Source organism: Chiloscyllium punctatum, chromosome 45, assembly GCF_047496795.1.
Source record: "Chiloscyllium punctatum isolate Juve2018m chromosome 45, sChiPun1.3, whole genome shotgun sequence".
NCBI lineage: Eukaryota > Metazoa > Chordata > Chondrichthyes > Orectolobiformes > Hemiscylliidae > Chiloscyllium > Chiloscyllium punctatum.
The window spans coordinates 23,611,223-23,638,769 of NC_092783.1; the positions used below are offsets into that span (position 1 = coordinate 23,611,223).

A 27,547-nucleotide genomic window follows, 5' to 3' on the forward strand; every position below is an offset into this window, starting at 1 on the left:
GAGAGAGAGAGAGCAGGGGATCAGAGAGAGCAAGAGAGAGCAGGGGATCAGAGAGAGAGAGAGAGCAGGGGATCAGAGAGTGAGAGAGAGAGCAGGGGATCAGAGGGAGAGAGAGAGCAGGGGATCAGAGAGAGATCAGGGCATCAGAGGGAGACAGATCAGGGGATCAGAGAGAGAGAGCGGGGGATCAGAGAGAGAGCAGGGGATCAGAGAGGGAGGGAGAGAGAGAGCAGGAGATCAGAGAGAGGGAGAGAGAGAGAGCAGGAGATCAGAGAGAGGGAGAGAGAGAGCAGGGGATCAGAGAGTGAGAGAGACAGCAGGGGATCAGAGAGTGAGAGAGAGAGAGCAGGGGATCAGAGAGAGAGCGAGCGGGGGATCAGAGAGAGAGAGAGGGGGATCCGAGAGAGAGAGAGAGCAGGGCATCAGAGAGAGAGAGAGAGAGAGAGCAGGGCATCAGAGAGAGAGAGAGAGAGAGAGCAGGGCATCAGAGAGAGAGAGAGAGAGCAGGGCATCAGAGAGAGAGAGAGAGAGCAGGGGATCAGAGAGAGGGAGAGAGAGAGAGAGCAGGAGATCAGAGAGAGAGAGAGAGAGAGAGAGAGAACAGGGGATCAGAGAGAGAGAGCAGGGGATCAGTGGGTGAGCAGGGGATCAGAGAGAGAGAGAGCAGGGGATCAGAGAGAGATCAGGGGATCAGAGAGAGAGAGAGCAGGGGATCAGAGAGAGAGAGAGAGCAGGGGATCAGAGAGTGAGAGAGAGCAGTGAATCAGTGAGAGAGAGAGAGAGAGAGAGCAGGGGATCAGAGAGAGAGAGAGAGATCAGGGGATCACTGAGTGAGCAGGGGATCAGAGAGAGAGAGAGAGAGAGAGAGCAGGGGATCCATGAGAGAGAGAGGGAAGGGGAGCAGAGAGAGAAGTGGATCGGAGAGAGAGAGAGTGAGCAGGGGATCAGAGAGAGAGAGAGAGCAGGTGATCCGAGAGAGAGAGAGCAGGGGATCCATGAGAGAGAGAGAGCAGGGGATCAGAGAGAGATCAGGGGATCAGAGGGAGAGAGATCAGAGAGAGAGGGAGAGAGAGAGCAGGGGATCAGAGTGAGAGAGAGATAAGGAGATCAGAGAGAGAGAGAGCAGGGGATCAGAGAGAGAGAGAGCAGGGGATCAGAGAGAGAGAGAGGGAGAGAGAGAGCAGGGGATCAGAGAGAGAGAGAGAGAACGGGATCAGAGAGAGAGAGAGAGAGCAGGGGATCAGAGAGAGAGAGAGAGAACGGGATCAGAGAGAGAGAGAGAGAGCAGGGGATCAGAGAGAGAGAGAGAGAGAGAGAGAGCATGGGATCAGAGAGAGAGAGAGATAAGGAGATCAGAGAGAGAGAGAGAGCAGGGGATCAGAGAGAGAGAGCAGGGGATCAGAGAGAGAGAGCAGGGGATCAGAGAGGGAGTGAGAGAGAGAGCAGAGGATCAGAGAGAGGGGGAGAGAGAGAGCAGGGGATCAGAGAGAGAGGGTGAGAGAGAGAGAGAGCAGGGGATCAGAGAGAACTAGGGAGAGAGCAAGGGATCAGAGAGAGGGAGAGAGCAGGGGATCAGAGAGAGAGGGTGAGCAGAGGATCAGAGAGAGAGGGAGAGAGAGAGCAGGGGATCAGAGAGAGAGAGAGAGAGCAGGGGATGAGAGAGATCGAGAATCAGAGAGAGAGAGAGTGCGGGGGATCAGAGAGAGAGATCAGGGGATCAGAGAGAGAGAGAGAGAGAGCAGGGGATCAGAGAGAGAGAGCGAGCGGGGGATCAGAGAGAGAGCGAGCGGGGGATCAGAGAGAGAGAGAGGGGGATCCGAGAGAGAGAGAGAGCAGGGCATCAGAGAGAGAGAGAGAGAGAGAGCAGGGCATCAGAGAGAGAGAGAGAGAGAGAGAGCAGGGCATCAGAGAGAGAGAGAGAGAGAGAGAGAGCAGGGCATCAGAGAGAGAGAGAGAGAGAGAGCAGGGGATCAGAGAGAGGGAGAGAGAGAGAGAGCAGGAGATCAGAGAGAGAGAGAGAGAGAGAGAGAACAGGGGATCAGAGAGAGAGAGCAGGGGATCAGTGGGTGAGCAGGGGATCAGAGAGAGAGAGAGCAGGGGATCAGAGAGAGATCAGGGGATCAGAGAGAGAGAGAGCAGGGGATCAGAGAGAGAGAGAGAGCAGGGGATCAGAGAGTGAGAGAGAGCAGTGAATCAGTGAGAGAGAGAGAGAGAGAGAGCAGGGGATCAGAGAGAGAGAGAGAGATCAGGGGATCACTGAGTGAGCAGGGGATCAGAGAGAGAGAGAGAGAGAGAGCAGGGGATCCATGAGAGAGAGAGGGAAGGGGAGCAGAGAGAGAAGGGGATCGGAGAGAGAGAGAGTGAGCAGGGGATCAGAGAGAGAGAGAGAGCAGGTGATCCGAGAGAGAGAGAGCAGGGGATCCATGAGAGAGAGAGAGCAGGGGATCAGAGAGAGAGAGAGAGTGAGCAGGGGATCAGAGAGAGAGAGAGAGAGAGAGCAGGGGATCAGAGAGAGAGCAGGGGATCAGAGAGAGAGAAAGGGCAGAGGATCAGAGAGAGACCGAGAGAGAGAGAGAGACCAGGGGTTCAGAAGAAGAGAACGAGTAGGGCATCAGAGAGAGATAAAGAGCAGGGGAGCAGGAGATGAGAGAGAGAGAGAGAGTGAGCGAGCAGGGGATCAGAGAGAGAGAGAGAGCAGCGGATCCATGAGAGCGAGAGAGCAGGGGATCAGAGAGAGAGAGAGAGAGCAGGGGATCAGAGAGAGAGAGAGAGAGCAGGGGATCAGAGAGAGAGAGAGCAGGGGATTGGAGATAGAGAGCAGGGCATCCATGAGACAGAGAGAGAGATCAGAGGATCAGTGAGTGAGCAGGGGATGAGAGAGAGAGGGAGAGAGAGGGAGAGCAGGGGATCAGAGAGAGAGTTAGCAGGGGATCAGAGAGAGAGAGAGAGAGCAGGGGATCAGAGAGAGAGAGAGAGAGCAGGGGATCAGAGAGAGAGAGAGAGCAGGGGATCAGAGAGAACTAGGGAGAGAGCAAGGGATCAGAGAGAGGGAGAGAGCAGGGGATCAGAGAGAGAGGGTGAGCAGAGGATCAGAGAGAGGGAGAGAGCAGGGGATCAGAGAGAGAGGGTGAGCAGAGGATCAGAGAGAGAGGGAGAGAGAGAGCAGGGGATCAGAGAGAGAGAGAGCAGGGGATCAGAGAGAGAGAGAGAGAGAGAGCAGGGGATGAGAGAGATCGAGAATCAGAGAGAGAGAGAGTGCGGGGGATCAGAGAGAGAGAGAGATCAGGGGATCAGAGAGAGAGAGAGCAGGGGATCAGAGAGAGAGAGAGCGGGGGATCAGAGAGAGAGAGAGAGCAGGGGATCAGAGAGAGAGAGAGCGGGGGATCAGAGAGAGAGAGAGAGCAGGGGATCAGAGAGAGAGAGAGCGGGGGATCAGAGAGAGAGAGCGAGCGGGGGATCCGAGAGAGAGAGAGAGAGAGAGCAGGGGATCAGAGAGAGAGAGAGAGAGAGAGAGCAGGGCATCAGAGAGAGAGAGAGAGAGAGAGAGAGAGAGAGCAGGGGATCAGAGAGAGGGAGAGAGAGAGAGAGAGAGCAGGAGATCAGAGAGAGAGAGAGAACAGGGGATCAGAGAGAGAGAGCAGGGGATCAGTGGGTGAGCAGGGGATCAGAGAGAGAGAGAGAGCAGGGGATCAGAGAGAGAGAACAGGGGATCAGAGAGAGAGAGAGAGAGAGCAGGGGATCAGAGAGAGAGAGAGAGAGAGCAGGGGATCAGAGAGTGAGAGAGAGAAGTGAATCAGTGAGAGAGAGAGAGAGCAGGGGATCAGAGAGAGAGAGAGAGAGAGATCAGGGGATCACTGAGTGAGCAGGGGATCAGAGAGAGAGAGAGCAGGGGATCCATGAGAGAGAGAGGGAAGGGGAGCAGAGAGAGAAGGGGATCGGAGAGAGAGAGTGAGCAGGGGATCAGAGAGAGAGAGAGAGCAGGTGATCCGAGAGAGAGAGAGCAGGGGATCCATGAGAGAGAGAGAGCAGGGGATCAGAGAGAGAGAGAGTGAGCAGGGGATCAGAGAGAGAGAGAGAGAGAGAGAGAGAGAGCAGGGGATCAGAGAGAGAGAGAGATCAGGAGATCAGAGAGAGAGAGAGAGCAGGGGATCAGAGAGAGAGAGAGTGAGCAGGGGATCAGAGAGAGAGAGAGAGAGAGCAGGGGATCAGAGAGAGAGAGAGATCAGGAGATCAGAGAGGGAGAGAGCAGGGGATCAGAGAGAGAGAGAGAGCGGGGGATCAGAGAGAGCGAGAATCAGAGAGAGAGAGAGTGCGGGGGATCAGAGAGAGAGAGATCAGGGGATCAGAGAGAGAGAGCAGGGGATCAGAGATTGAGAGAGAGAGCAGGAGATCAGAGAGAGAGAGAGAGCAGGGGATCAGAGAGAGAGAGAGCGGGGGATCAATGAGAGAGAGCGAGCGGGGGATCAGAGAGAGAGAGAGAGAGCGGGGGATCCGAGAGAGAGAGACAGAGAGCGGGGGATCCGAGAGAGAGAGAGAGAGAGCAGGGGATCAGAGAGAGAGAGAGAGAGTGCAGGGGATCAGAGAGAGAGAGAGAGAGAGAAAGAGAGAGCAGGGGATCAGAGAGAGAGAGAGAGCAGGGGATCAGAGAGAGAGAGAGAGAGAGAGCAGGAGATCAGAGAGAGAGAGAGAGAGATCAGGGGATCAGAGAGAGAGAGAGAGAGAGAGAGATCAGGGGATCAGAGAGAGAGGAGGGGATCGGAGAGAGAGGAGGGGATCAGAGAGATAGAGCATGAGCAGGGGATCAGAGAGAGCGAGCAGGGAATCGGAGAGAGAGGGAGAGAGCAGGGGATCAGAGAGAGCGAGTGAGAGAGAATATAGGAGGTCTGTTAGAGTGCAGTGGATCAGAGAGAGAGCAGGGGATCAGAGAGAGCGAGTGAGAGAGAATATAGGAGGTCTGTTAGTGTGCAGTGGATCAGAGAGAGAGAGCAGGGGATTAGAGAGCATGAGGGGGATGGAAAGAATGAATCAGAGTTTGTGCTGGACAATAGTTTTCCAGTGAATTGTTGAGCAAGAGTGAGCGAGCAGGCAACTAGAAAGAAGGCAAATGTTGATTAGAGCGAGAGAAACAAAGGGAATAGAAGATAGAAAGCGAGTGTGGATTAGAGAGCACAAGTGAGATGGAGATAGTTTGAAAGTGAGAGCAGGAGAATGGTGTAGAAATGAGAGCAGTAGTTTTGACTGAGTGAGGGATTGGGAACTGTTGCAGTTGGAAATTGCACATTTGTTACTGTGCAGATTTCTGACTGGGCCTCCTTGGAACACAACAATGAGGGGCTTGGCAGGGTGTGGGCTGAGAGGGTGATCTACTGGCTGGGTAATCTTAAACATGGCGATGGGGATGTAGCCTCTGGAAAAGAAACCAATCATTTCCAAAGGAGGTATGGGGATCTCATCACTCACACGGTTCAAGATCACCGCAATTCTTTACATCAGAAGGATATGGACATTCCAAGACTGAATACGTTGAAGACGGATTTTTGGTCTCAGAGTCGAGGGACATTGAGAGCTTTGGAAAAAGAGAGTCATAAAGTCATCCAACATGGAAATAGACCCTTCGGTCCAACTTGTCCATGTCGACCAGACCTCCCAATCTGACCTAATCCCATTTGCCAGCACTTAGCCCATATCCCTCTAAACCCTTTCTATTCATATACCCATCCAGATGCCTTTTAAGTGTTGTAATTGTACCAGCTTCCCCTGGCAGCTCATTCCATACACACACCACCCTCTGAGTGAAAAAGTTACCCCAGAGGCCCATTTAAATTTTTCCCCTCTCACCTTAAACCTATGCCATAGTTTTGGACTCTGCTACCCTGGAGAAAAGACCTTGGCTATTCACCCTGGCCATGCCCAGCATGATTTTATAAACCTCTTTAAGGTCACCTCTCAGCTTCTGGTGCTCCAGGCAAAATAGCCACAGCTTATTCAGCCTCTCCCTATACCTCAAAAATAACCTTCCGATCCAAGCAACATCCTTTGTATATCTTTCCATGTTAACAATATCCTTTCTATAGAATGACGACCAGAACTGAAATATTCCAAAGATGGCCTTTACCAATGTCCTGTATAGCCACAACATGACGTCCCAACTCATATATTCAGTGTTCTGACCAATGAAGGCAAGTATGCTAAGTACGTTCTTCACTACCGTGTCTACCTCCGACTCCACCTTCAAGGAACTGTGCACCTGTAGCCCTCAGTCTCTTTTTATAGAATCCCTGCAGTGTGCAAACAGGCCGTTTGGCACAACAAACTCACCGACCCTCCAAAGAGGAACCCACCGAGACCCATTCTCCTACCCTATTGCTGTACATTTTACCCCTAACTAATGCACCTAACCTAAACCCTGAACATTATGGGCAATTTAGCATGGCCAGTTCACCTGACCTGCACATCTTTGGATTGTGGCAGGAAACTGGAGCACCCGGAGGAAACCCACACAGACTCAGGGAGAACGTGCAAACTCCACAGACAGTCGCCTGAGGCTGGAATCAAACCCGGGTCCCTGGTGCTGTGAGGCAGCAGTGCTAACCACTGACCCACCGTGCTGCCCCTTTGTTCGGCAGGTCTCTGCAGGGCCCTACCATTAACTGTATAAGTCCTGCCCCAGTTTGCCGTACCAAAATGTAACACCTCACATTTATTTAAATTAAATTCCATCTCCCATTCGTCAGCCCATATTGAAAGTTAGCCTGATCAGTATTGAATGGGAAGTACACTTGACTATTTCTTCTTAAGTACTTCAATGACAGTTGTCAGGGAAATGAAGGGGAAAGAGCAGAGGGGACTGCTTGAAGTCAAACAGCGGAAAGACTCTGGGATCAATAAAGCTGAACGGGTAGAGAATGCAGTACAGAGATAAAAGATACAGATCATTGATGGGGGACGGGGGGGTGGGGGGAGGCTGTAGATTTATGAGACAGAGAGCAAGAGAGAGAGAGAGAGAGAGAGAAAATATCTCTAAATTGATACCAAGTTGCTATTTCACAACAACAATTTGCACTCTATCACCAGCAAATATCCTAAGACATGCAATCCAGCCAAAGTTGCTTCTGAGCCAAGGAAGGGGATGAGGGCAAAGTGACCACAAAGCTTGGTCAAAGATGTGGGCTTCAGGAGAATTTTAAGGGAGCAGAAAGATTCCACAGGGGAGGAGCTTGGGGCCTATGGCCCAGATAGATATAACCATCAGTGCTGGGAACATGAGAGGCCAGAGCTGAAAGAACGCGGAGATCTCAGCGAGTTGTTGTGTGGCTGCAGATTGCAGCGATTAGGTGTGGGGAAAGGCCAACAGAATGAAATGAGAATAAGTTTAAGCAATCTTCGAAATGTGATTGTACCTGAGTTAAGTGTTTGGGTGAGAGGAAAGTTTATTTATCCTAAAGGGTTAATCTTCCTGCAAATGATTGTTGCTGACACTGACTGGCTGAAATAGCCAAGTCCCAGTCACTATCCTAGATCTGAATATGCTGCTTTGTGTGGAGTGTTGGTTTAAGTAGTGAGGGTGGGGTGGATATTAAATGGGTGGGGTAGGCTCCATCTCGAGTAGGGTGTACACAGTCTGCAGGAGGAGCAGATGTGGCAAGGTCTCAGGACTATCTTTATGTTCTCCCTTACATCAGTTTGGTGTTTTGCCTTAGCCTTCCCCAGGTTATGAAGGAGAAGGCTCTGTCTGCAGCATCCATGCCTGTCCAAAGGGCACCGAGTGAAGTGTGTGGAGACTCCAACAATGTCAGTCATAGAAATGACGTTGAACTAACCGAACTCCTGGAGGAGAAATCTGATTCCCAGGCCGGAGGAGATTCAGCAGCGGTGAGTATTGGAGCCCTCAGGGGATTTTAAAGCTGTGTTCACAACATTTTGACATTGCCAAACATAGCCTTGAAAGTGCATGGACTTATAATTATCATCCCAAGGCTGCCATTAAACTGCACTCTTAAAATGATTGCTCAGTAATGATGGCTGAAAACTGAAAATGATCTCCTTGAGGTTGTCTGGCGGGAGGACACTCTGTGGAAAGTGATTGGGCCCAATGGGCTTTCATTAAAATATGCCTCAGTATTCCCACATTTGTCCCAATTTATGGAATTCTTGCACTTAAAATCCCGTTTCCTGAGTCCACATCCTCCATTATGTTTAAAAATGAATGTGGGATGTGTCAGGAAGGAGAAATCGGATTACTGTGCACACTGAAGTCGAAAAGAATACTTTTGCAAGGAAATTACAGCAAGGTGCTAGAATGGTCAAGTGGTTGTAAGGAAGGACTTTACCTATCTGTATATAGTTTGGGGTAGTAGCATTGTAAAGGACAGACAGAGAGAGAGAAGAGTCTCTGGTCTCTGGCCTGTTTGTCCGATGTAGTGTTTTGTGCAGTCCTTGTATGGGATTTTGTACACTACATTGGTTTTACTCATGCTGGGTATTGGGTCCTTCGTTCTGGTGAGTTGTTGTCTGAGAGTGGCTGTTGGTTTGTGTGCTGTTATGAGTCCTAGTGGTCGCAGTAGTAGGAGTAGTAGTAGTCCTGCTTAAACACAGCACATTCACCTCAAAGTGACTGTGTGGCTAAACATCAGTTCCTCAGAACTTCCAGATTAGTCCCTACCTTCCTCAATTGCCGTATAAACTCATGTCATGATAAATTTCTTGTAAAATATGACCATATAGTTTCTGGCCTTACAAAACCGTAACTTTTCATGGATCCAGTGAAAAAGACAACCTGAGCTTTTCAAGGGGTCAAAAGCCTGGGGGTGTAAACAATTTCAGAACCAAAATATAAATGATGGTAATGATTCCGGTTCATTGTAAGTTTATAATTACATGAAAATGACAATTCGGAATTCAAATCAAAACATTTCTATGTTTATCTTTTGTATCTATTTGTTCAAATATTATAATTACCAGATAATAAACGATAACTAACAGGAATTCTTTCACATTGACATTTTGTTTTAATCCATTGCTTATCCAGTGTTTATTTGATTTCAGTGGAAAGGAGCCACTGCAAGACTTGGTTTTTAAGAATGAGGTGGACCAGGGGAATTCAGTGTCAGTGGAGGAGTATTTAGGCAGCAGTGATTTAGATCTGGGTCAGATATAAAAAAGGACGAACAAAAACAGTTCCGAGTGAGAAAATTTAACTGGGGAAGAGCCGGCTTCTTTGGGGTAAGAAGAGATCTGACCCAGTTCAGTTTGAATGGGTGGTTGGGAGCCAGAACTGAAACTGACCAAGTACAGGCCCCCTCTACAGAGAGGCAGTGTGGGAATACAGGTCAAATTCCATGGTTGCTGGAAACCTGAAATAAACACAGAGAATGCTGGAGAAACTCAGTAGGTCTAACAGATCTGTGGTGAGAGAAACAAGTCTGTTATGACTCTCCTTCAGTTCTAGGCTGTGTAACCTTCTATAATTTTGTGTAGAATCACTTTTTCGAGCAGTTTTTCAGGAAGGGGTTGATGGGAGCCCCAAGTGAAATCAAATAAACACTGGATAAGCAATGGATTAAAACAAAATGTCAATGTGAAAGAATTCCTGTTAGTTATCGTTTATTATCTGGTAATTATAATACTTGAACAAATAGATACAAAAGATAAACATAGAAATGTTTTGATTTGAATTCCGAATTGTCATTTTCATGTAATTATAAACTTATAATGAACCGGAATCATTACCATCATTTATATTTTGGTTCTGAAATTGTTTACACCCCCAGGCTTTTGACCCCTTGAAAAGCTCAGGTTGTCTTTTCCACTGGATCCATGAAAAGTTACGGTTTTGTAAGGCCAGAAACTATATGGTCATATTTTACAAGAAATTTATCATGACATGAGTTTTTGTGGCAATTGAGGAAGGTAGGGACTAATCTGGAAGTTCTGAGGAACTGATGTTTAGCCACACAGTCACTTTGAGGTGAATGTGCTGTGTTTAAGCAGGACTACTACTACTCCTACTACTGCGACCACTAGGACTCATAACAGCACACAAACCAACAGCCACTCTCAGACAACAACTCACCAGAACGAAGGACCCAATACCCAGCATGAGTAAAACCAATGTAGTGTACAAAATCCCATACAAGGACTGCACAAAACACTACATCGGACAAACAGGAAGACAGTTAACGATCCGTATACACTAACACCAACTAGCCACGAAACGACACGACCAGCTATCCTTAGTAGCCACACACACAGACGACAAGCAACATGAATTCGACTGGGACAACACTACCATTATAGGGCAAGCCAAACAGAGAACAGCCAGGGAATTCCTAGAGGCATGGCACTCATCCACAGATTCAATCAATAAGCACATCGACCTGGACCCAATATACCGGCCACTGCAGCGGACAGCTGGAACTGACAACCGGAAGCGGCAAATTCAAACCACTATAAATGCCGGAGGAAACACAGAGGCACTTCACAGGAGGTTCCCAAGCACTGAGGATGTCACCTAGACAGGGGACAAAACGTCTGCAACACAAATTCCCAGCTCAGTGAACAGAACCACAACATTCATGAATACTGCTCTACTTTTGTACTCTGTTCTCTGTGAGATTCTTTAGTACACTTGCCTTCATTGCTCACATCTTTTGAGTATAGGAGTTGGGACGTCATGTTGAGGTTGTACAGGATGTTGGTGAGGCCCAATGTGGAGTACTGTGTCCAGTTCTGGTCACTCTGTCAAAGGAAGGTTACTATTAAGCTGGAGAGGATTTAGAAAGATTTACCAGGCTGTTGCTGAGAATAGAGGGTTTGAGTTATAAAGGAGAGGTTTGATAGGCTGGGACTTTTTTCACAGGAGTATAGGAGGTTGAGGGGTTCCCTTATAGAGGTTTATAAAATCATGAGGGGCATAGATAAGTTACTCTGCAGGTGACTTTTCCCTAGGGTTAGGATTTCAAGACTCAGTGGTGAGAGAGAAAGATTTTTAAAAATGAGGGGCTTTTTTTCATATACAGTGTTTTGTGTGGAATGAATTTCCAGAGGAAATGGTAAATTTGAGAAAAGTTCCGATGTTTAAAAGACATTTGGATAGGTACATGATTAAGAAAGGCTTGGAGGGATATGGGCTAAACAGAGGCAGGTGGGACTGGTTTGGTTTGGTTTGGGATTAGGAACGAAGGGTCTGTTTCCCTGCTGTGTGATTCTATCTGAAAGCCTATGGTTTGCAGTCTGTTATGTTCATATGTGGGGAAGCACAAGGCAATAGAGGGTTGTTTAAATGGGACAGTCCCCAGAAAGGTCTTTGTGTACGACAGAGAACAACAAGACAGTGAAGGAAGCCAGTAGTTAACCGTTCGTGTTGGATTGTGCAGCACATGGCTGGACTCAGTGGCACATTTCACATCATATGCTGACAGACACTGCTTTTATTTTGTAGGGCATGGAATTCCAAACTGACTCGACAACACAGCCTGAAGAAGAAGAGGAAGAGGAGGTGCGAGTGCTAACTCTGCCACTGCAGGCCCATCATGCAATGGAGAAGATGGAGGAGTTTGTATACAAGGTACAGCTCAGTGATATACTGTATCAGAGTACAGGGTAGGTGACACATGGTCCCCTCATACAGTGACACACTGTCCCCGTGGATATTCTCTTTTACTCTGTGTAACTGTTGCACACTAAGCCTGGTCTCACATTGGCTCCACTCGCCAGCTGCACTAAACCCTAATTAGATGTGTCACACATCTAATTCAGAACCTTGAGCTGGTCCATGGAATGGGTGATGCCCTGCTAACTGTGAAGTTAATGTTTGCCTATGAAAACAGTCTCCTTGGCACGGTGCAGCTGACTGCTATGTGTCTGATTACCTGGCCTGAGATCTGAAAATCAGTACTCTTTTAAAATGAGCAGGTGCTGTGCCAGTGATACATGGTGTGGCTGATCATCGTTGCTGGCGATATAGGAAGCTGGTGATAATTGTTATCCTGTGTTGCAGGTTTGGGAGGGTCGTTGGCGGGTAATCCCTTATGACGTACTCCCAGACTGGCTGAAGGACAATGATTATTTGCTGTATGGGCACAGGCCACCAATGCCATCATTCCGAGCCTGTTTCAAGAGTATCTTCAGGATCCACACAGAGACTGGGAACATCTGGACACATCTGCTGGGTAAGGGGGAGTAGAAATTTCCCTGAATGGTTGCCCCTGTGTCACTTCCTGGTTTTGTTCCAAGATCTCTTTTGTTTTTAATCGATAAATTATCAACACATCTTTAAACCACGTTTCCCAGATGTGACAAAACAGGGGGAGTGTGTGTGAGGGTGTGAGTAGTGGGAAGAGTGTGAGCATGCGTGTCAGGTACGTGTGTGTGAGGGGACAGGAAAGAGTAGCACAGGTCTCCTTGTGTTATACTCGGTGGACATTTTCACTCTGTTCCTAACCAGAGGGCGGTGTGGTGTGAAACGATGTCTTTAAAGTGTATTGGTTGATGAACCCTTCATTAATTGCAGCTTTTGCACAGGTTTTGTCTTCTTCCTGTGCCTGGGAATTCTGACCTTGCTGAGGCCAAACATGTACTTCATGGCCCCTCTGCAGGAGAAGGTCGTCTTTGGCATGTTCTTCCTGGGAGCTGTTCTTTGCCTCAGCTTCTCCTGGCTCTTCCACACGGTCTACTGTCACTCCGAGAAAGTTTCCAGAACGTTCTCCAAGTGAGTACTGGGCACTTGGACCTTGCGTGAGGAGGGATGATGAGGGATCTGGTTTATAAAAACTTACACCTTCAGTTTCTCAATTCTCTAATTCTGATCCCTCGAATAGGCCTGATTATAATCACTCTGCCATTGGCCACCTTCAGGCCGAAGCTGTTGGATTCTCTCACTAAAGTTCACCAATTCTCTCACTCTCTCTGTTTTAACATGCTCCTCAAAGCCTTCCTCTTTAATCAAGCTTTTAATCATTTACCTTACTGTCTCTTTATGTGACTTGGAGCCTAGTTTTGTTTGATAACATTCCTATGAAGCACCCTGGGACATCTTACTACATTGCAAATGAAAAGTTGTTATGTTTGTCACTGATATGCTGACATGTCACTTCCATCACTTGTGCTCTGCCTTTCATGTTTTTGTTGTTTGTTTCCAGACTGGACTATTCTGGAATCGCCTTGCTTATCATGGGGAGCTTTGTGCCCTGGTTATATTACTCCTTTTACTGCTCTCCCCAGCCCCGGCTCATCTACCTCGGCATTGTTTGTGCTCTGGGAATATCAGCCATCATTGTCGCTCAGTGGGATCGATTTGCCACTCCCAAACATCGGCTTACAAGAGCAGGTGAGAATCATGCCAGCCATTACAGAGGAAATGAAGGAACTATTGACTATCGTATCTATGACCCCCTTCACTCAGTCTGCTTCCTTACCACTCCTTAGGCTGGGATATTAATTGCAGAAGTGACAGTCACTAACATCACCTCCAGCCAATTTTTTTTTTGATTCAGCTGTCTCCATCATTTAGCTGAAATATATCGGTTATAATGACAACCGCAGACTTAAGCAAATTCTTTGTTTCTGCCGGTACTTTCTCATCTGACATCTCGCCATGTGGCTCTGTGTATCTGATACTGACTTAAAGATAAAAGAAACTGCAGATGCTGGAATCCAAAATAGGCAAGCAGGAGGCTGGAAGAACCCAGTAAGCCAGGCAGTATCAGGAGGTGGAACAGTCACTGTTTCTGATATAACCCTCTTGGCAGAGTCACATGGTTGAGTATCATGTACACAATGTATAATCAAAGTGTATATCATGAACAGTCACATATTTAGTTTCAGAGTGTCATGTGCATCGTCTATGGGTGAATATGTGTGCAGTCAGTGAGTGGAACCGATATGAGAACAGGGTTAGTCTGGGGATGCTGCCTGACCTGCTGTGCTTTTCCAGGGCCACCACCTTTTGATGCTGCTCAAAGAACTCGTCAATTGCTGCCAACAGGTCACTCCGGTGAAACATCTTGGCTAGTTTTAGTCCAGTAAGAACACAACACAAATACATTTGTTGTCATTTGACAGTGTAGGTACCAGGAGTGATAGGGTCTAGTGCAGCCAGTGAGTGGAGCCGATATGAGAGCGGTGTTAGTGTGCGGTATGATTCGTGCGTACAATGCAGTGTGCGCAGTCTCCTCTCCCTCCCTATCTTCTCCCTTGCTGAGTTGTCTGACAGTTGTTCAACATCCAGTACTGGATAAACCAGTGATTTTCTCTGAATGTTGGGAAGATAAAAGCCATTGTCTTTGGTCCCCACCACAATGTCTGTTCCTGAACCACCAACTCCATCCTTCTTGCTGGCAACTGTCTGAGACTAAAGGAGGCTGCTTTCACCCTCGCAGTTACATTGGACTGAGACGAGGTTTTTGCTACGTATCCATACCATCACGAAAGCTGCTCATTACCACATCCATTCCACTCATTCCTGTCATTGTTACCTCCATTTGACCTGTCTTAGTCTCCCATCTTGCACACTCCTACGTAAATAGATCTAAACCTTCCCTGCCTGTATCCTAGTGTAATTGTTGCTCACTGATTGTGCCTGTGCTGTCTGCCAGTGGAGATGCTTCTCCAATGTTTTCTGGCTGGCTCTCACCTGATCGCTTTCCAGTCTCTTGTCAGAACCTTTGAGGAAACTGAAGCGATAGATGAACAAAAACTGTAAAGACAACTCAGCCCTTCTTTTTCTCTCGTCTTTCCCAACTACTGCAGTATTTTGCATTCATTCCTTCCTGCTCACACCCCTCGACCATTTCTCTGCATCCCCCTTTGCTCCCCCAGCTCCATCATTGCTCTGGGGCAGATGGTAGGAGAAGTGAGGGGAAAGATGAGGGGCCACGGGAAGAGCGGGGGGAAGATTCTTCCAGATCTCCACCTCTCTGGAATTTCTGCACTCCTCCAATTTTGACTTCTTAGGCAGCTCTTGAATTTAATCACCTCGCCTTTGGCAGTTGTGCATTCATCAGTCTAGGCCTAAGCTCTGGAAATCCCCCTCTAAACCTTTCACCCCTGGAAGACTATCCGTCATTTCAACCAAACCTGATCATCTGCTGAAAGAACTCGAAGAAAGTGAGGATATCGATACTAGAGAGTCCGAGTCGAAAAGTGTGGTGCTGGAAAAGCACAGCAGCACAGGCAGCATCCGAGGATGCTGATGAAGGGCTTATACCCGAAACCTTGATTCTCCTGCTCCTCAGATGTTGCCTGACCTGCTGTGCTTTTCCAGTGCTACAACTTTCGATGACGCTAAAATAACTCGTCAACTGCTGCCCACTGGTCACTTCTCTGAAATACCTTGGCCACTTTCAGTGCAGTAAAAAAACTATACATATAAACTTTTTGTTGTTTGACAATGTGGGCGGCAGGAGTATAGTCCGTATAGTCAGGGTATCAAGTGTACCCAGTGAATGTGCAGATTATGTCGTGTTGTTCACATCAGTGTGAGAACTGTGTAATGTCTATTGACTCTTCCATTTGTTTGTGCAGGTGTGTTTCTTGGTCTTGGCCTGAGTGGAATTGTCCCCACTCTCCATTTTACAATCGCTGAGGGGTTTGTCAAAGCGACAACTGTTGGACAGATGGGCTGGTTCTTCCTGATGGCTGCAATGTATATCACAGGGGCTGGGTTATATGCTGCCCGGATTCCAGAACGATTCTTCCCCGGCAAATGTGATATATGGGTAATGTACAAATCAATTCTTCAGCTACTTCTCACCCTCCGTTACTGGAGCGGGCCTGGGCTTGTTTAGCAACTCCTGCTCTGCTCCACATACCCTTCTCCCATATGTTTCTATGCTGCTCTTTCCTGGATCATTTCAACAGCAAGTCTTGTATAAAAACAGATGTTGCTGGAAAAGCTCAGGCCTGGCAGCACCTGTGAAGAGAAGTCAGAGTTAACATTTCGGGTCCGGTCACAGATGCTGCCAGACCTGCTGAGCTTTTCCAGCAACATTTGCTTTTGTTTCTGGTTTACAGCGTCCTCAGTTCTTTCGGTTTTCATTTAGAATGTCTTGGACCTTGTTTACAATCGAGCTAGTATTTATTTTGAGCTTTGACTCATTGTTTAAATCTATTCTGAAGCTTGAAATGCTAACATTCACTGGGTTGCTCTCTCTGAAGCTCCTGAGCTGCCTGGCCACACAGCTGCTGGGAAGCCCCACACACTTCAGTTGTCATGCCACTGTATAACTGCTGCTTTGAGAAGCTATTACTATGCTTAGGTGTCAAGAGGTCTGCACAGGAGTGAGGAAAATGAGAGGGGATATTGCTGCTGAGTAGTTGTAGCATCTTCTCTCTTCTTTTCAGCTACTGTGATATTTTGCATTCATTCCTCCCTGGATCAATACTTGCCCTCAAATCATGCATTAAAAAACAAGGTCTGCTCAGTATCGACTTGCTGTGCGCTAATTGTGTGTTGTGTTTTCTTCATTCTAACAGACAAGTGCTTCATTGGCTTGTGCACTTGTTGAGGTCCTGAATGGTGTTGAAGAAATACGAACACTTTTCTGTGTTATGTCTGAGCAAACTGGGAACAATCCATGCTGAAGCAGGCCCTACAGTGTGGAAACAGGCCAATTGGCCCCACAGGTTCACACCAACTCTCCGAGGAGGATTCCACCCAGGCTCACTCCCATCCTCACCCTATCCTTGCATTTCCCAATGGAAAATCCACTTAATTTACATATCTCTGGATACTATGGGCAATTTAGCATGACCAATCCACCTAACCTGCACATCTTTTGGACTGTGGGAGGAAACCAGAACACCTGGAGGAAACCCATGCAGAGACAGAGAATGTGCAAATTCCACACAGTCGCCCAAGGCTGGAAGTGAACCCAGATCCCTGGTGCTGTGAGACAGCAGTGCTAACCACTGAGCCATCATGCCCTCCTAACCAGCACTTTTCCTTTTCTCTACCCAGTTCCAGTCACATCAGCTATTCCACGTCTTGGTGGTAGTCGCAGCCTTTGTTCACTTCCATGGCGTTTCCAACCTGCAGGAATTCCGATATGGGCTGGAAGGAGGCTGCACAGATGATTCCCTCCTCTGAAACCTGGGACTGCTGCACAGAGTTCTCTAACAATACAGCCTGAAGTGCATTGAAACTTTTCTCTTCATTTTATTTCTTTTTTTCTAAAACAAATAAAAAACACCATTCCCTACTTGCCATCCCTCATCTCAGAAACAAAAGAAAGCAAGATGGACAGCTTCTTTTGTCACTGCACACTTGATTGGGGTGAGGGTTGGGGTGAGGGCAGAGTTGCTGAGAGAGAGGCTGGGCAAATATTTAGTGAGATCACCTTTGTATCACATGCCCCAACCACTGTCACTTTTGTTGAAGGGGCCCCCATTGAGGACGTTGGGAATTCCAGTCAGCCAGCTCTTCCACATGTGGCATTAGCCCAGCCTCGCAGAACTGTGACCCGTTCATGCTTCAAGTAGCAAGAAACCACTTGCCCTGGCTGAGGTTGGAATAATCCCTAGCAAATATCCTGGGAATGGCCCGTGTCCAGTCAACACTGACTGACTGAACGAACACTTCGAGATCTTATTCTGTCACTCATTCTGCTCAGTTCCTTTCTCTCAGCTGCTGAAATTGTTTAGGAAGGACAGTGTGTTTGGTGGGAAATTAAACCTAGCAGTATGGTAGCTGTGATGTGCGGGCACTTTATATTCAGTGATGTATGTGGAAAACTATTTATTTTAAGGGGTTTTCTGATTGCCTTTATAGACATGTACATTTCTTCACGGGCATTGTAAATTAAATCTTAGGGGAAGGGGAGGGGCAGTCCTGTTGTATATAGATGTAGATGAGTCAATCTGTATCCTGCAATAAAAACTTTGGTTTAGACTGAGCAGTCATTGTTTTCTTTGTGATAAATCAGTATTATTTCCAGGTCTGTAGAGATTAATGCTCTCCCGAGATGGGGGAGCACAGTACTCTGCCCCTTATCCACACGATATCGAAAATGGAGACTGTTGATTTCCGTGGAAAATTGGGAGGAAGTGTTACACTCCAAAGCCCACAGGCTGCCCTCAACTGTTAAACTACAAACTGAAGCCCTGTTTTTCTCCCACTGCCGATGCACTATGGTAGTACCATGTTCCATCTACAAGATGCACTACAGCAGCTCCCCAAGCAGCTCCTTCAATAGCACCTTCCAAACCTGTGACTTCTACCATCTTGAAGGACAAAGGCAACCAGGTGCTTGGGAACAAATGTCTCTTCAAGTGGCACACAATCCTGACTTGAAAAGATACCACCATTCCTTCACTGGTCTGGGTCAAAATCCTGGAACTCAAATCCCAGACCGTAAATATGCACAAGTTTAGAACTGAAATTCAATCAGCTCGAAAACCCAGCTTTTTAGGAGACCTCATTAATCAACTTCCTATTTTATATCTGGCAAATAAAGTTAACTGGAGTAGAGCTTTATGATTCTTGGCTCAAAGTGACAGTTTTACTCATCCAGATCCATCTCCTGAACTCAGCTGGCTAGTTAGTCACCATTGTCTCCTCCTGCTCTGATCCCAGTTTGTCACAAATGATCAACATGTTTGTAATTTGTTGTCAGCAGGTCAACCATTGGAAGTAGAAAAATGTAACTGGTATGTCTTAACTACCAGCTTATGGGTTTGGAATCACTTGCAGGGCAACTACACAATGGGAATGTAGAAATTGTATTACCAGTGTCTGGCTGACCGCAAGTGTGGACACACACCAAACCTCACCTCTATTAGGTGGAACTACCAATTTAATTAGCTGCAAGTGCAGCAACCCAAAAACTCAGTTAGGTTCTCGATGTACAAGTACATTTTCACTCCCAGCCTCTGTAACTAACAGAGATAGTGTGCAATCCTGAATGTGAGATGTGGCAGCTAACCTATCTGATAAACATCTGCCTCCAGCATTGTAAAGGGGATCTCTGCGAGGCAATTTGTGATGTTCCAAGAAGCTTGAACGCTTGAGACAAAATCCAGTCTGTAAGAGGCCACGTCTTTTTCATTTTGAGTCTATAAACTGAAATTAAGGTTCGACTGCTATAAATGAAATGAGAATTTTGCAATGTGCAAATTAAATGCTGCATGTATTTTTTGAGCTGTGCTTTGGAGGCAGTAAGAGGGAGGACTCGAGACTTGCGCCAAGAATCGTTCAAGTTAAGGAAATTCTTTCAAAACACAGCAGTCTGGTTGAGCTGCAGAGTAGTAAGTGCCAATAACAGAAAAGGATAGGAAATAGTCAGATCCTGTACATGGAAAGTATCTATCTCTCCTCTCTCATTCCCTGTGGAGAAAACGATGGAAAGCTCGACAAAATCAATTCAAGAAAATATCTAAGTTCCCCATATCAACCATCAAATTTAAAAACAATTGTAACCATTCAGGCAACAGAGTGTCCTCATTACAAACATCAAAATACTGGAGAGAAAATCACTTTTCACCATGTTGACTAAATATTTGATCTTCAGAATTATGTTTACCCTGACTATATGCTTCCAAATAAACCTGTTGGACTATAACCTGGTGTTGTGTGACTTTTAACTTGGTACATCTTAACATAAGCCTTCTTCTTCCTCTTGACAAGAGATTCAACTTCTTTAGTACATTACGGCTCCCTCGCTCGACCACTTCCTCCCTGCCTGACAGGTACATACTTATCAAGGACACGCAGCAGCTGTTCCTTGAATAGCCTCCACATTTCAATTGTGCCCATCCCCTGTAATTTCTTTCCCCATCCAGTGCATCCTAAATCTTGCCTAATCAGGTCATAATTGCCTTTCCCCAGCTATAACTCTTGCCCTAGGGGAGGTGATGCCCCAGTGGTATTATGACTGGACTGTTAATCCAGTGACCCAGATAACATTCTGAATAAAGATTCGTGCACTTTGTGTCTCACACCTGCACACACACACCATGGGTGCTGGGGAAAGAATAAGCACTACTGCAGTTAGGCAGTAGTGTGGGGAAAAGAAAAAAAAAGGGAAAAAAAAGAAAAAAAAATAACTCCTGCCCTGCGGTATATCCCTATCTCTTTCCATTGCTAAAGTAAACATAACTGAATTGTGATCACTATCACCAAAGTGCTCAAACCTCCAAATCTAACACCTGGCCGGGTTTATTACCCAGTACCAAATCCAATCTGGCCTCACCCCTTATTTACATACTGTGTCAGGAAACCGTCCTGCACACATTGGACAAAAACAGACTCTCTAAAGTACTCGAACTATAGTATTTCCAGTCAATATTTGGAAAATTAAAGACCCCTTAACAATTACCCTGATTCTCTCTCGCTCCTATCCAGAATTATCTTTGCTATCCTTTCCTCTACATCTCTGGAACTATTCAGGGACCTGTAGAAAACTTCCAACAGAGTGACCTCTCCTTTCCTGTTTCTCACCTCAGTCCAAACTACCTGAGCAGATGAGTCCTCATCCGTCCTTTCTGCCACTGTAGTACTGTCCTTGACTAACAATGCCACACCTCATCCTCTTTTAACATCTTCCCTGTTCTTATGGAAACATCTAAATCCCAGAACCTGCAAAAACCATTCCTGTCCCTGCTCTATCCATGCCTCCAAAATGGCGACAACATCAAAGTCCCAGGTACCAACCCATGCTGCAAATTCACCCACCTTATTCCGGATGCTCCTGGCATTGAAGTGGACACACTTCAAACCACCTTCCTACTTGTCGGTACACTCTTGCGACCTTGAAACCTTACTGCTCTCAACCTCCTGTACACTGGAACTACAATTCAGGTTCCCATCCCCCTGCTGAATTAGTTTCAACCCTCCCGAAGAGCATTACTAAACCTACCCCAGGGTATTGGTACCCCTCTGGTTCAGGTGTAGACCAACCTGTTTGTAGAGGTCCCACCTACCCCAGAATGAGCCCCAATTATCCAGGTGTCCAAATCCCTCCCTCCTGCACAATCTCTGTAGCCATATGTTCAACTCCTCTCTCTCCCTCTTCTTCCCCTCGCTAGCACGTGGCAAGGGGAACAAACCAGAGATAACAACTCTGTTTGTTCTAGGTCTAAGCTTCCACCCTTGCTCCCTGGATTTCTGCCTTAAATCCCCATCCCATTTCTTACCTATATCGTTAGTGCCTATGTGGACCATGACTTGGGGCTGCTCCCCCTCCGCCTCAAGGATCCTGAAAACATGATCTGAGACATCATGAACCCCGGAACCTGTGAGGCACACACCAACTGTGAGTCTCTCCCGTTCCCACAGAATCTCCTATCTGTCCCTCTAACTATGGCGTCCCCAATGACTAATGCTCTCCTCCTCTCCCCCTTTTCCTTCTGAACAACAGGGACAGACTGTGCTAAAGACCTGTGACCCATTGCTTACCCTGGTAAGTCGTCCTCCACAACAATATCCAAAACGGTATACTTGTTATTGAGGGGAATGACCAGAAAGGATCCCTGTAGTGTCTGCCAGTTCCCTTTCCATCCCCTGACTGTAACCCTTCTACTTTTTTCTTTTACCTGAGGTGTGACCACCTCCCTGTAACTCCTCTCAATCACCCCCTCCGCCTCCCAAATGATCCAAAGTTCATCCAGCTCCAGTTCCCTAACGCGGTTTTCGAGGAGCTGGACTTGGGTGCACTTAAGAGTCATAGAGATGTACTGCACGGAAATGTTGCAATTGTACCAGCCTCCACCACTTCCTCTGGCAGCCCATTCTACACACGCACCATTCTCTGTGTGAAAACATTGACCCTTAGGTCTCTTTTATATCTTTCCCCTCTCACCCTAAACTTATGCCCTCTCGTTCTGGACTCCCCCACCCTAGGGACTTGTCTGTTTACCCTATCCATGCCCCTCGTGATTTTATAAACTTCTCTGAGATCACCCCTCAGCCTCTCCAGGGAACATAGCCCTAGCCGATTCATCCTCTCCCTATAGCTCAAGTCCTCCAACCCTGGCAACATCCTTGTAAATCTTTTCTGAACCATTTTTAGTTTCACAACATCCTTCTGATAGGAAAGAGACCAGAATTAAACGCTTTATTCCAAAAGTGGCCTAAGCAACGACCTGTACAGCTACAACATGACATCCCAACTCCTGTACTCAATACTCTTTGGGAATTTAGAATAGTGGGAATGGCAGTTAGGGCAGTTGAATGTTCCTCCTGCAGAATATGGGAGGTAAGGGCCACCACTAATGTCCCTGCTGACTAGCCAGGTAACTATAGACCGGTAAGCTTGATGTCAGTGGGCAAGTTGTTAGAGGGAACCCTGAGGGACAGGATGTACATGTATTTGGAAAGGCAAGGCAAGGACTGATTAGGGACCGTCAGCAGGCTTTGTGCATGGGAAATCATGTCTCACAAACTTGATTGAGTTTTTTGAAGAAGTAACAAAGAGGATTGATGAGGGCAGAGCAGTAGACATGATCTATATGGACTTCAGTAAGATGTTCGACAAGGTTCCCCATGGGAAGGGGGTGGGGGAGGAGAGGGGAGGGGAGGGGAGGGGGTGGGGGAGGGGAGGGGGTAGGGGAGGGGGTAGGGGAGGGGAGGGGGTGGGGGTGGGTGTGGGGGAGGGGAGGGGGTGTGGGGAAGGGGTGGGTGTGGGGGAGGAGGAGGAGGCGAGGGAGGGGGTGGGGGAGGGAGGTGGTGAGGGGAGGAGGAAGTGGAGGTGATGGGGGAGGTGGAGAGGGCAGTGGGGTAGAGGGGCAGAGGAGGGATGGGGAATAAGGGGGAGGCGGGGTGAAAGGTGTCATGTGAACATTTGCTACGCGCGCATGCGTCAGGCGGTGCATTGTGGGGGCTGTAGTCCAGGAGGAGCCGCGACCGGCGGACAGTAAGAGCTCGGCCCCGGGGCCTGTCGCTGCGGCCTGACCCCCCCGCCTCCTCAAGGATAAGGAAGGGGCCAACTGGGAAAACAAGGATCCTGGTAAACATGAAACCCGGCAAATGGGCCCCGAGACTGTGAGGGTGGGGGTGAATAACCGGGAATGGGGGACATCACCGTGGGTAGGGGGTAGGGAGTCACTAAGAGAGGGATCCCTGAGGAGGGTGAAGATCACCAGGATCTGGAGGAGGAGGAGGGCGGGGGAGAGACCTCCAGGGATCCAGGTGATATCATTGCAGTTGTTGCCGGGAGTTGTACGGATCCAGGATGCAGCAAAAAAAATGGAGTAAGGGAGGAGGGAAGGATGAGGAATCCAGATAATTGGAAATAAACTGGGAACGGGCTAACATCAACAAAAAGGAAGATTATTGGGGGGTGAGGGTGTAGAAGAACAACAGCAAGGGTCAATAAATACACAGTAATGTCTAAGGGAATACCAGATAAATGGAGCAAGTGATTTGTGATAGAATTAGATTGGGAAATTTAACTCTAGATTTAAACGTTTTGATGTGGAAAAAATACCTTTAGACATTTCCTGAGAGTGGGTTCAAGAAGGTGTGTGCTCTACATTAGTGCTTGGTGATAATGAGAGTCCAATCTGACTCTTCTTCAGAGCTCCAGCAGTACTTTTGCTTTTAATTCTTGGTTATAATTAACCTGGCTGTGCCTGAAAAGCTCTTGCTCACATTCATCGGAAAAGCACCCAAGGGGCTTTGAATGTCTAAATGGTAAAAACAAAACTGAGGGATTTAGAAGGTAAGTTCCAGAGTGTGGACCTAATCTTGCTGGAGGCTTTGACACTTGCTGACATTTGGGGTGGGTTTAGTGATATAGTTAAGGGAAACGATTCAAGAAAATTGCTGTGAAGTTTAAGACCCGCACTAAGATGGTATCTTTAAATCTATCAGTAATGATTGAATACAGCCTATGGTTACAAATCCATGCTAAATGATTAAATGCTGGCTTTGTTGCATGGGTAGTATTGGTGCGAGGGTATCCCAGGGTGTGTTAACATACCAAAAAATCATGAATAAGACAGCTTAGAAGGTCCATATGCATCCTTCGATGTGAAAGTACTTGAGTGAGGAGGAAACAATTAACATAAAGAAAATCCCAGCTCCACCAATGAGGTTTACAGAAGCTATTGAAGCTACTCTGTTGCCAAGTCCATATAAGAATAATATGGAACTCTTTTCCTGTGACCTTTTTATAGTGAGTATTTCCACAGAGTATGGCTGAATTACTGGAACAGGCTCCTAGTGTTTGCAATTTGCTACTGATAGAAAGAAGTCTCATGCTTAGAGAGAACAACTTGGTTTACTAGGGGCTATAATGCTGTAATATTTTTAATTTGTATGACAGACTCAGGTTGTGTTCACATAGTGGAAGTGCACTCTTTGAGAAGTGAATTGATTTTATCATATTGATCCTTTTTTTATTCCAGGTGGTATGGCTGAAGGCAACTGAACTGAGAGAAATTCTATGAAATTACCTTTGCCCAGTTCTGGAGAAACGGAAAAGCTTAGGAGTAATTGTATGCTGCTGGCAGGTGGTGGACTTGAGCTCTCCCGTGGCTTATCAAATGTGCTAGTAACTCTGGTTTGGCAAACAAATATAAGAATAAGCCTAAATAAAAACAGAAAGAACTGCGGATGCTGTAAGAGTAAGCCTTTTCTGTGATGTAAGGACAAATAATGTGTCTAATTCCTTTCAATGTTTCTAAAACACTCTCAAACCACATTGTCAGGCTGCTTTTGCAATTTACGTTGTTTTCATTGTTTCTCTGCTTACACTACAGGGTTAATTATTGTTATTCAGGATCACAAGGAACTACAGATTCCCACTGCATTGTTTTCTGTTGCAACACTACTGTCGGCAGATTTTAAAATTCATGTTATTCAATTTAATCCATCAATACTGCACCGAGTGGAATGTGAGTACTCTACCACTGAGCCAAGATTAGTACCTTAAGAACCTTAGATAGTGTGGTTGTGAGTGACTGGGAGATCTTTGCCTTGTGGTTGGTTTAGAGTTATGGTGACAATGGACTGAGTTAAGGAGAAGGTTCTGTTGTGTTGTGGCTCCCAGACAAACACACACTTGTGTTTGTGTCAGCGACAACAAAATAATGTAAGTCTTAGAATGAAAATGCACTAATCCTAAGATTGAAATAGCCCAAGATATCTTAAGAAATGAGAAATCTGATTGGCAATGCACCAGCTTTTAAGAAGGAGGCTGGTTGCTGTGCGTGGATTAGCAGCACTGTGGGTGGCCAGTGGCATTGAGTGTCGGTATGGGGATTTGGTTAGGATAATCAGTGAGAACATTTACGAACAGTCAGTGTGATGCACCAGATAGGGAATAGAAAGGCCTTTAGATCAAAACACAAAGAAACGAATTGCCTGTTTAGGTAAGCCAACAGGCAATATCTCAGCAGAGAGCTGAGGAGAAAGATGGGTATGGTGAACAATGTCCATGATTTCTCAGATAGGACTATTGCTTGTCAAATATTTTCTTTAAACAAAAATCCATATTAAACTTATAGCCTTAAAATCGATATTAAACGTATAGCCTTAAATTTTGCGAATAATATACTAAACCTGAGAGCATTCATTTTCCTAGCCTTTTAATAATTGGTCTGATTTTAATCCAGCTGTAGGTAACTATCCCTCTCTTCACTGACTATAAAAGTGGAAAGGCTCAACATGGCTCCTCGGGATATAATGACCAACTCACACGCCAAGTCCATTCTGAACACTATGAACTCTCTGAGGAAGAGTAACACCCTGTGCGATGTCACATTGCGAGTTGATAGCAAGGACTTTCCTGCTCATCGTATTGTGTTGGCTGCTTGCAGTGACTACTTTTGTGCCATGTTCACCAGTGAGGTAAGCTGGCTCTGAATTTGGCCATAAAGGTTGGTAACTCCTTTCTCACAGCAGCACTAACATTCGTCAGTTTACCAATTTTTAAATCAACTGAGTAGATCCAAGATAGTGACAGATTTTTTACTAAGGAGAGGTATTAAGGAACTACGTTGAGGACCTCTGGAGGAGGTTGAGATGGATCATGCATTTCGCACTATTAATTGAAGATTGTTGCAAAAGCTTCAGCCTTTTGCACTGATGTGTCAGGCTCCTTCATCATTGAGGATAAAGGAATGTTTGGAGTATCTCCTTTTCCAATGAATTGTTTATTATTGTCCACCCTCATTCGTGGATGTGACAGGGCTGTGGAGCTTAGATCTGTTGGTTGTGAGATTGCTTAGCACTTATCACTTATCACTTATTTCTTGTGCAGTTTGGTATGTAAGTAGTTGTGTTTGTCACTTCACCAAGTTGACATCTCATTTATAGGTGTACCTAGTGCTGCTTCTGGTATGCCTTCCTACACTCTTCTTTAAACTAGAGTCAATCGCAGCTATGTCCTTTATCAACTCCGTCGGTTTTGCTGGTGGTGATGTGCTACTCTTGGTGATGAACATTTGAAGGCCCCCACTGACAGTACATCAGATGTTTTTGCCATCCTTAGCAATTCTTCCAAATGTTGTTCAAGGTCAAGGTTGGAGGAGGAGGGGGGGTTAAGAGGTCTTGGAGATTGTCATGGGGATGTAGCAGAGTTTGGCTGTGCACTGAACACTCAAAACCTAGCTGCCTGGTCTGAGAATTAAGATTGATAGTTAACTGGTATGGAGTTATGGCCCAGCCAATCAGCACCCACTTCTTATTTTGTATAAAATGGTGTCTGTTTTTCTTTCAAGTTAGTTTCTTGTATCCTGACAATATATAAAGGTTCAACTTCTAGTCCGCTTTAAGCAATGTTTAAATTCTATAATAACAAGCATTAATTGATAATGGCTTCCCTTGTTACTTTTGAAATAAATCACAATAGAATAATAATTAAGAAAAACAAGCAAAACATGTAAAATGACAACATTTTCTTTTGCACATTGAAGTCCCAGTATCTTTTTCTCAGCATGTCTAATGGTTATATCAGAGAGCTGACTGCTGTTATCCACCCATTTCAATTTGGAAATGTCTCTGTTCTCCAGCACCTGTTTAAACTGCAATATTGATCCTCCATTTTTTTAACTTGTTTTTGAAAGAGAGGAATATATAGAATGTATAGGCTGCCTATATATATTCTGTGTTCATGCACCTCCCTCCACTTCACCTGACAAAGGAGCAGTGCTCCAAAAGCTTGTGATTTTAAATAAACCTGTTGGAGAATAACCTGGTGTCATATGACTTCTGACTTTCACCAAAACATTGACCTGGGATCCTGGATTACGAGTCCAGTGACGAAGTCACTACTTTATTAACTCCCGTGGACCTTACTCCGTATGTTCTTTGACATGCATTGGGGAGGAGTGGTAGCATCTAGCGTTGATCATCCCAGCCTTTTTCCTTTGGTAGTTTTTGTTCTTCACCCACATCAGTTCCTTCTCGAGTATCTCATACTGCTGTGACAGTGATGTACCCATTTCCTGTCCACTTTCGCCAAACCACATCTCAGTATCCAAAATTTGCCTTTCCCGAATTTAAACTTTTTGCTCTTGATGTGACTCTATTCTTTTCCATAAGTACGCTAAATCTAACCATATCCTAATGATTATTACCACATGCTGCTGTCCCACTGGTATCCCTTCC

The 27,547-nt window shown here is 46.4% G+C and overlaps 2 protein-coding genes across 5 annotated transcripts in view; both read left to right on the forward strand.

The window, feature by feature from the left end:
- The first annotated feature begins 7,664 nt into the window (after positions 1 to 7,664).
- On the forward strand, positions 7,665 to 17,892 carry LOC140467228 (adiponectin receptor protein 1-like). The gene is made up of 7 exons (XM_072563451.1): positions 7,665 to 7,872; positions 11,441 to 11,566; positions 11,999 to 12,170; positions 12,523 to 12,709; positions 13,140 to 13,327; positions 15,523 to 15,716; positions 16,958 to 17,892. The coding sequence occupies exons 1-7, from the start codon at positions 7,714 to 7,716 to the stop codon at positions 17,084 to 17,086; spliced, it is 1,155 nt and encodes a 384-aa protein (XP_072419552.1). The 5' UTR covers positions 7,665 to 7,713; the 3' UTR covers positions 17,087 to 17,892.
- Positions 17,893 to 22,815: 4,923 nt separating this feature from the next.
- Positions 22,816 to 27,547, forward strand: part of klhl12 (kelch-like family member 12) — a 53,022-nt gene continuing 48,290 nt past the window's right edge. The window contains exons 1-3 of one of the 4 annotated variants that reach the window (XM_072563453.1): positions 22,816 to 22,940; positions 24,343 to 24,579; positions 24,697 to 24,831. In XM_072563453.1, coding sequence (XP_072419554.1) covers positions 24,790 to 24,831 — 42 coding nt within the window. In that variant the 5' untranslated portion in view covers positions 22,816 to 22,940; positions 24,343 to 24,579; positions 24,697 to 24,789. Of the gene's footprint in view, positions 22,941 to 24,342; positions 24,580 to 24,696; positions 24,832 to 25,551; positions 25,787 to 27,547 lie in introns of those variants that run through there. The other 3 variants (XM_072563454.1, XM_072563455.1, XM_072563452.1) reach the window with 3 other exon arrangements.

What these genes read in the sequence shown, in the direction of transcription:
- LOC140467228 (XM_072563451.1), top strand. Translation starts at nt 7,714, where the DNA reads ATGAAGGAGAAGGCTCTGTCTGCAGCATCCATGCCTGTCCAAAGGGCA. An exon ending in CCGGAGGAGATTCAGCAGCG is followed by an intron (nt 7,873 to 11,440) that starts GTGAGTATTGGA and finishes TTTATTTTGTAG; the next exon opens with GGCATGGAATTCCAAACTGA. An exon ending in CCGGCAAATGTGATATATGG is followed by an intron (nt 15,717 to 16,957) that starts GTAATGTACAAA and finishes TTCTCTACCCAG; the next exon opens with TTCCAGTCACATCAGCTATT.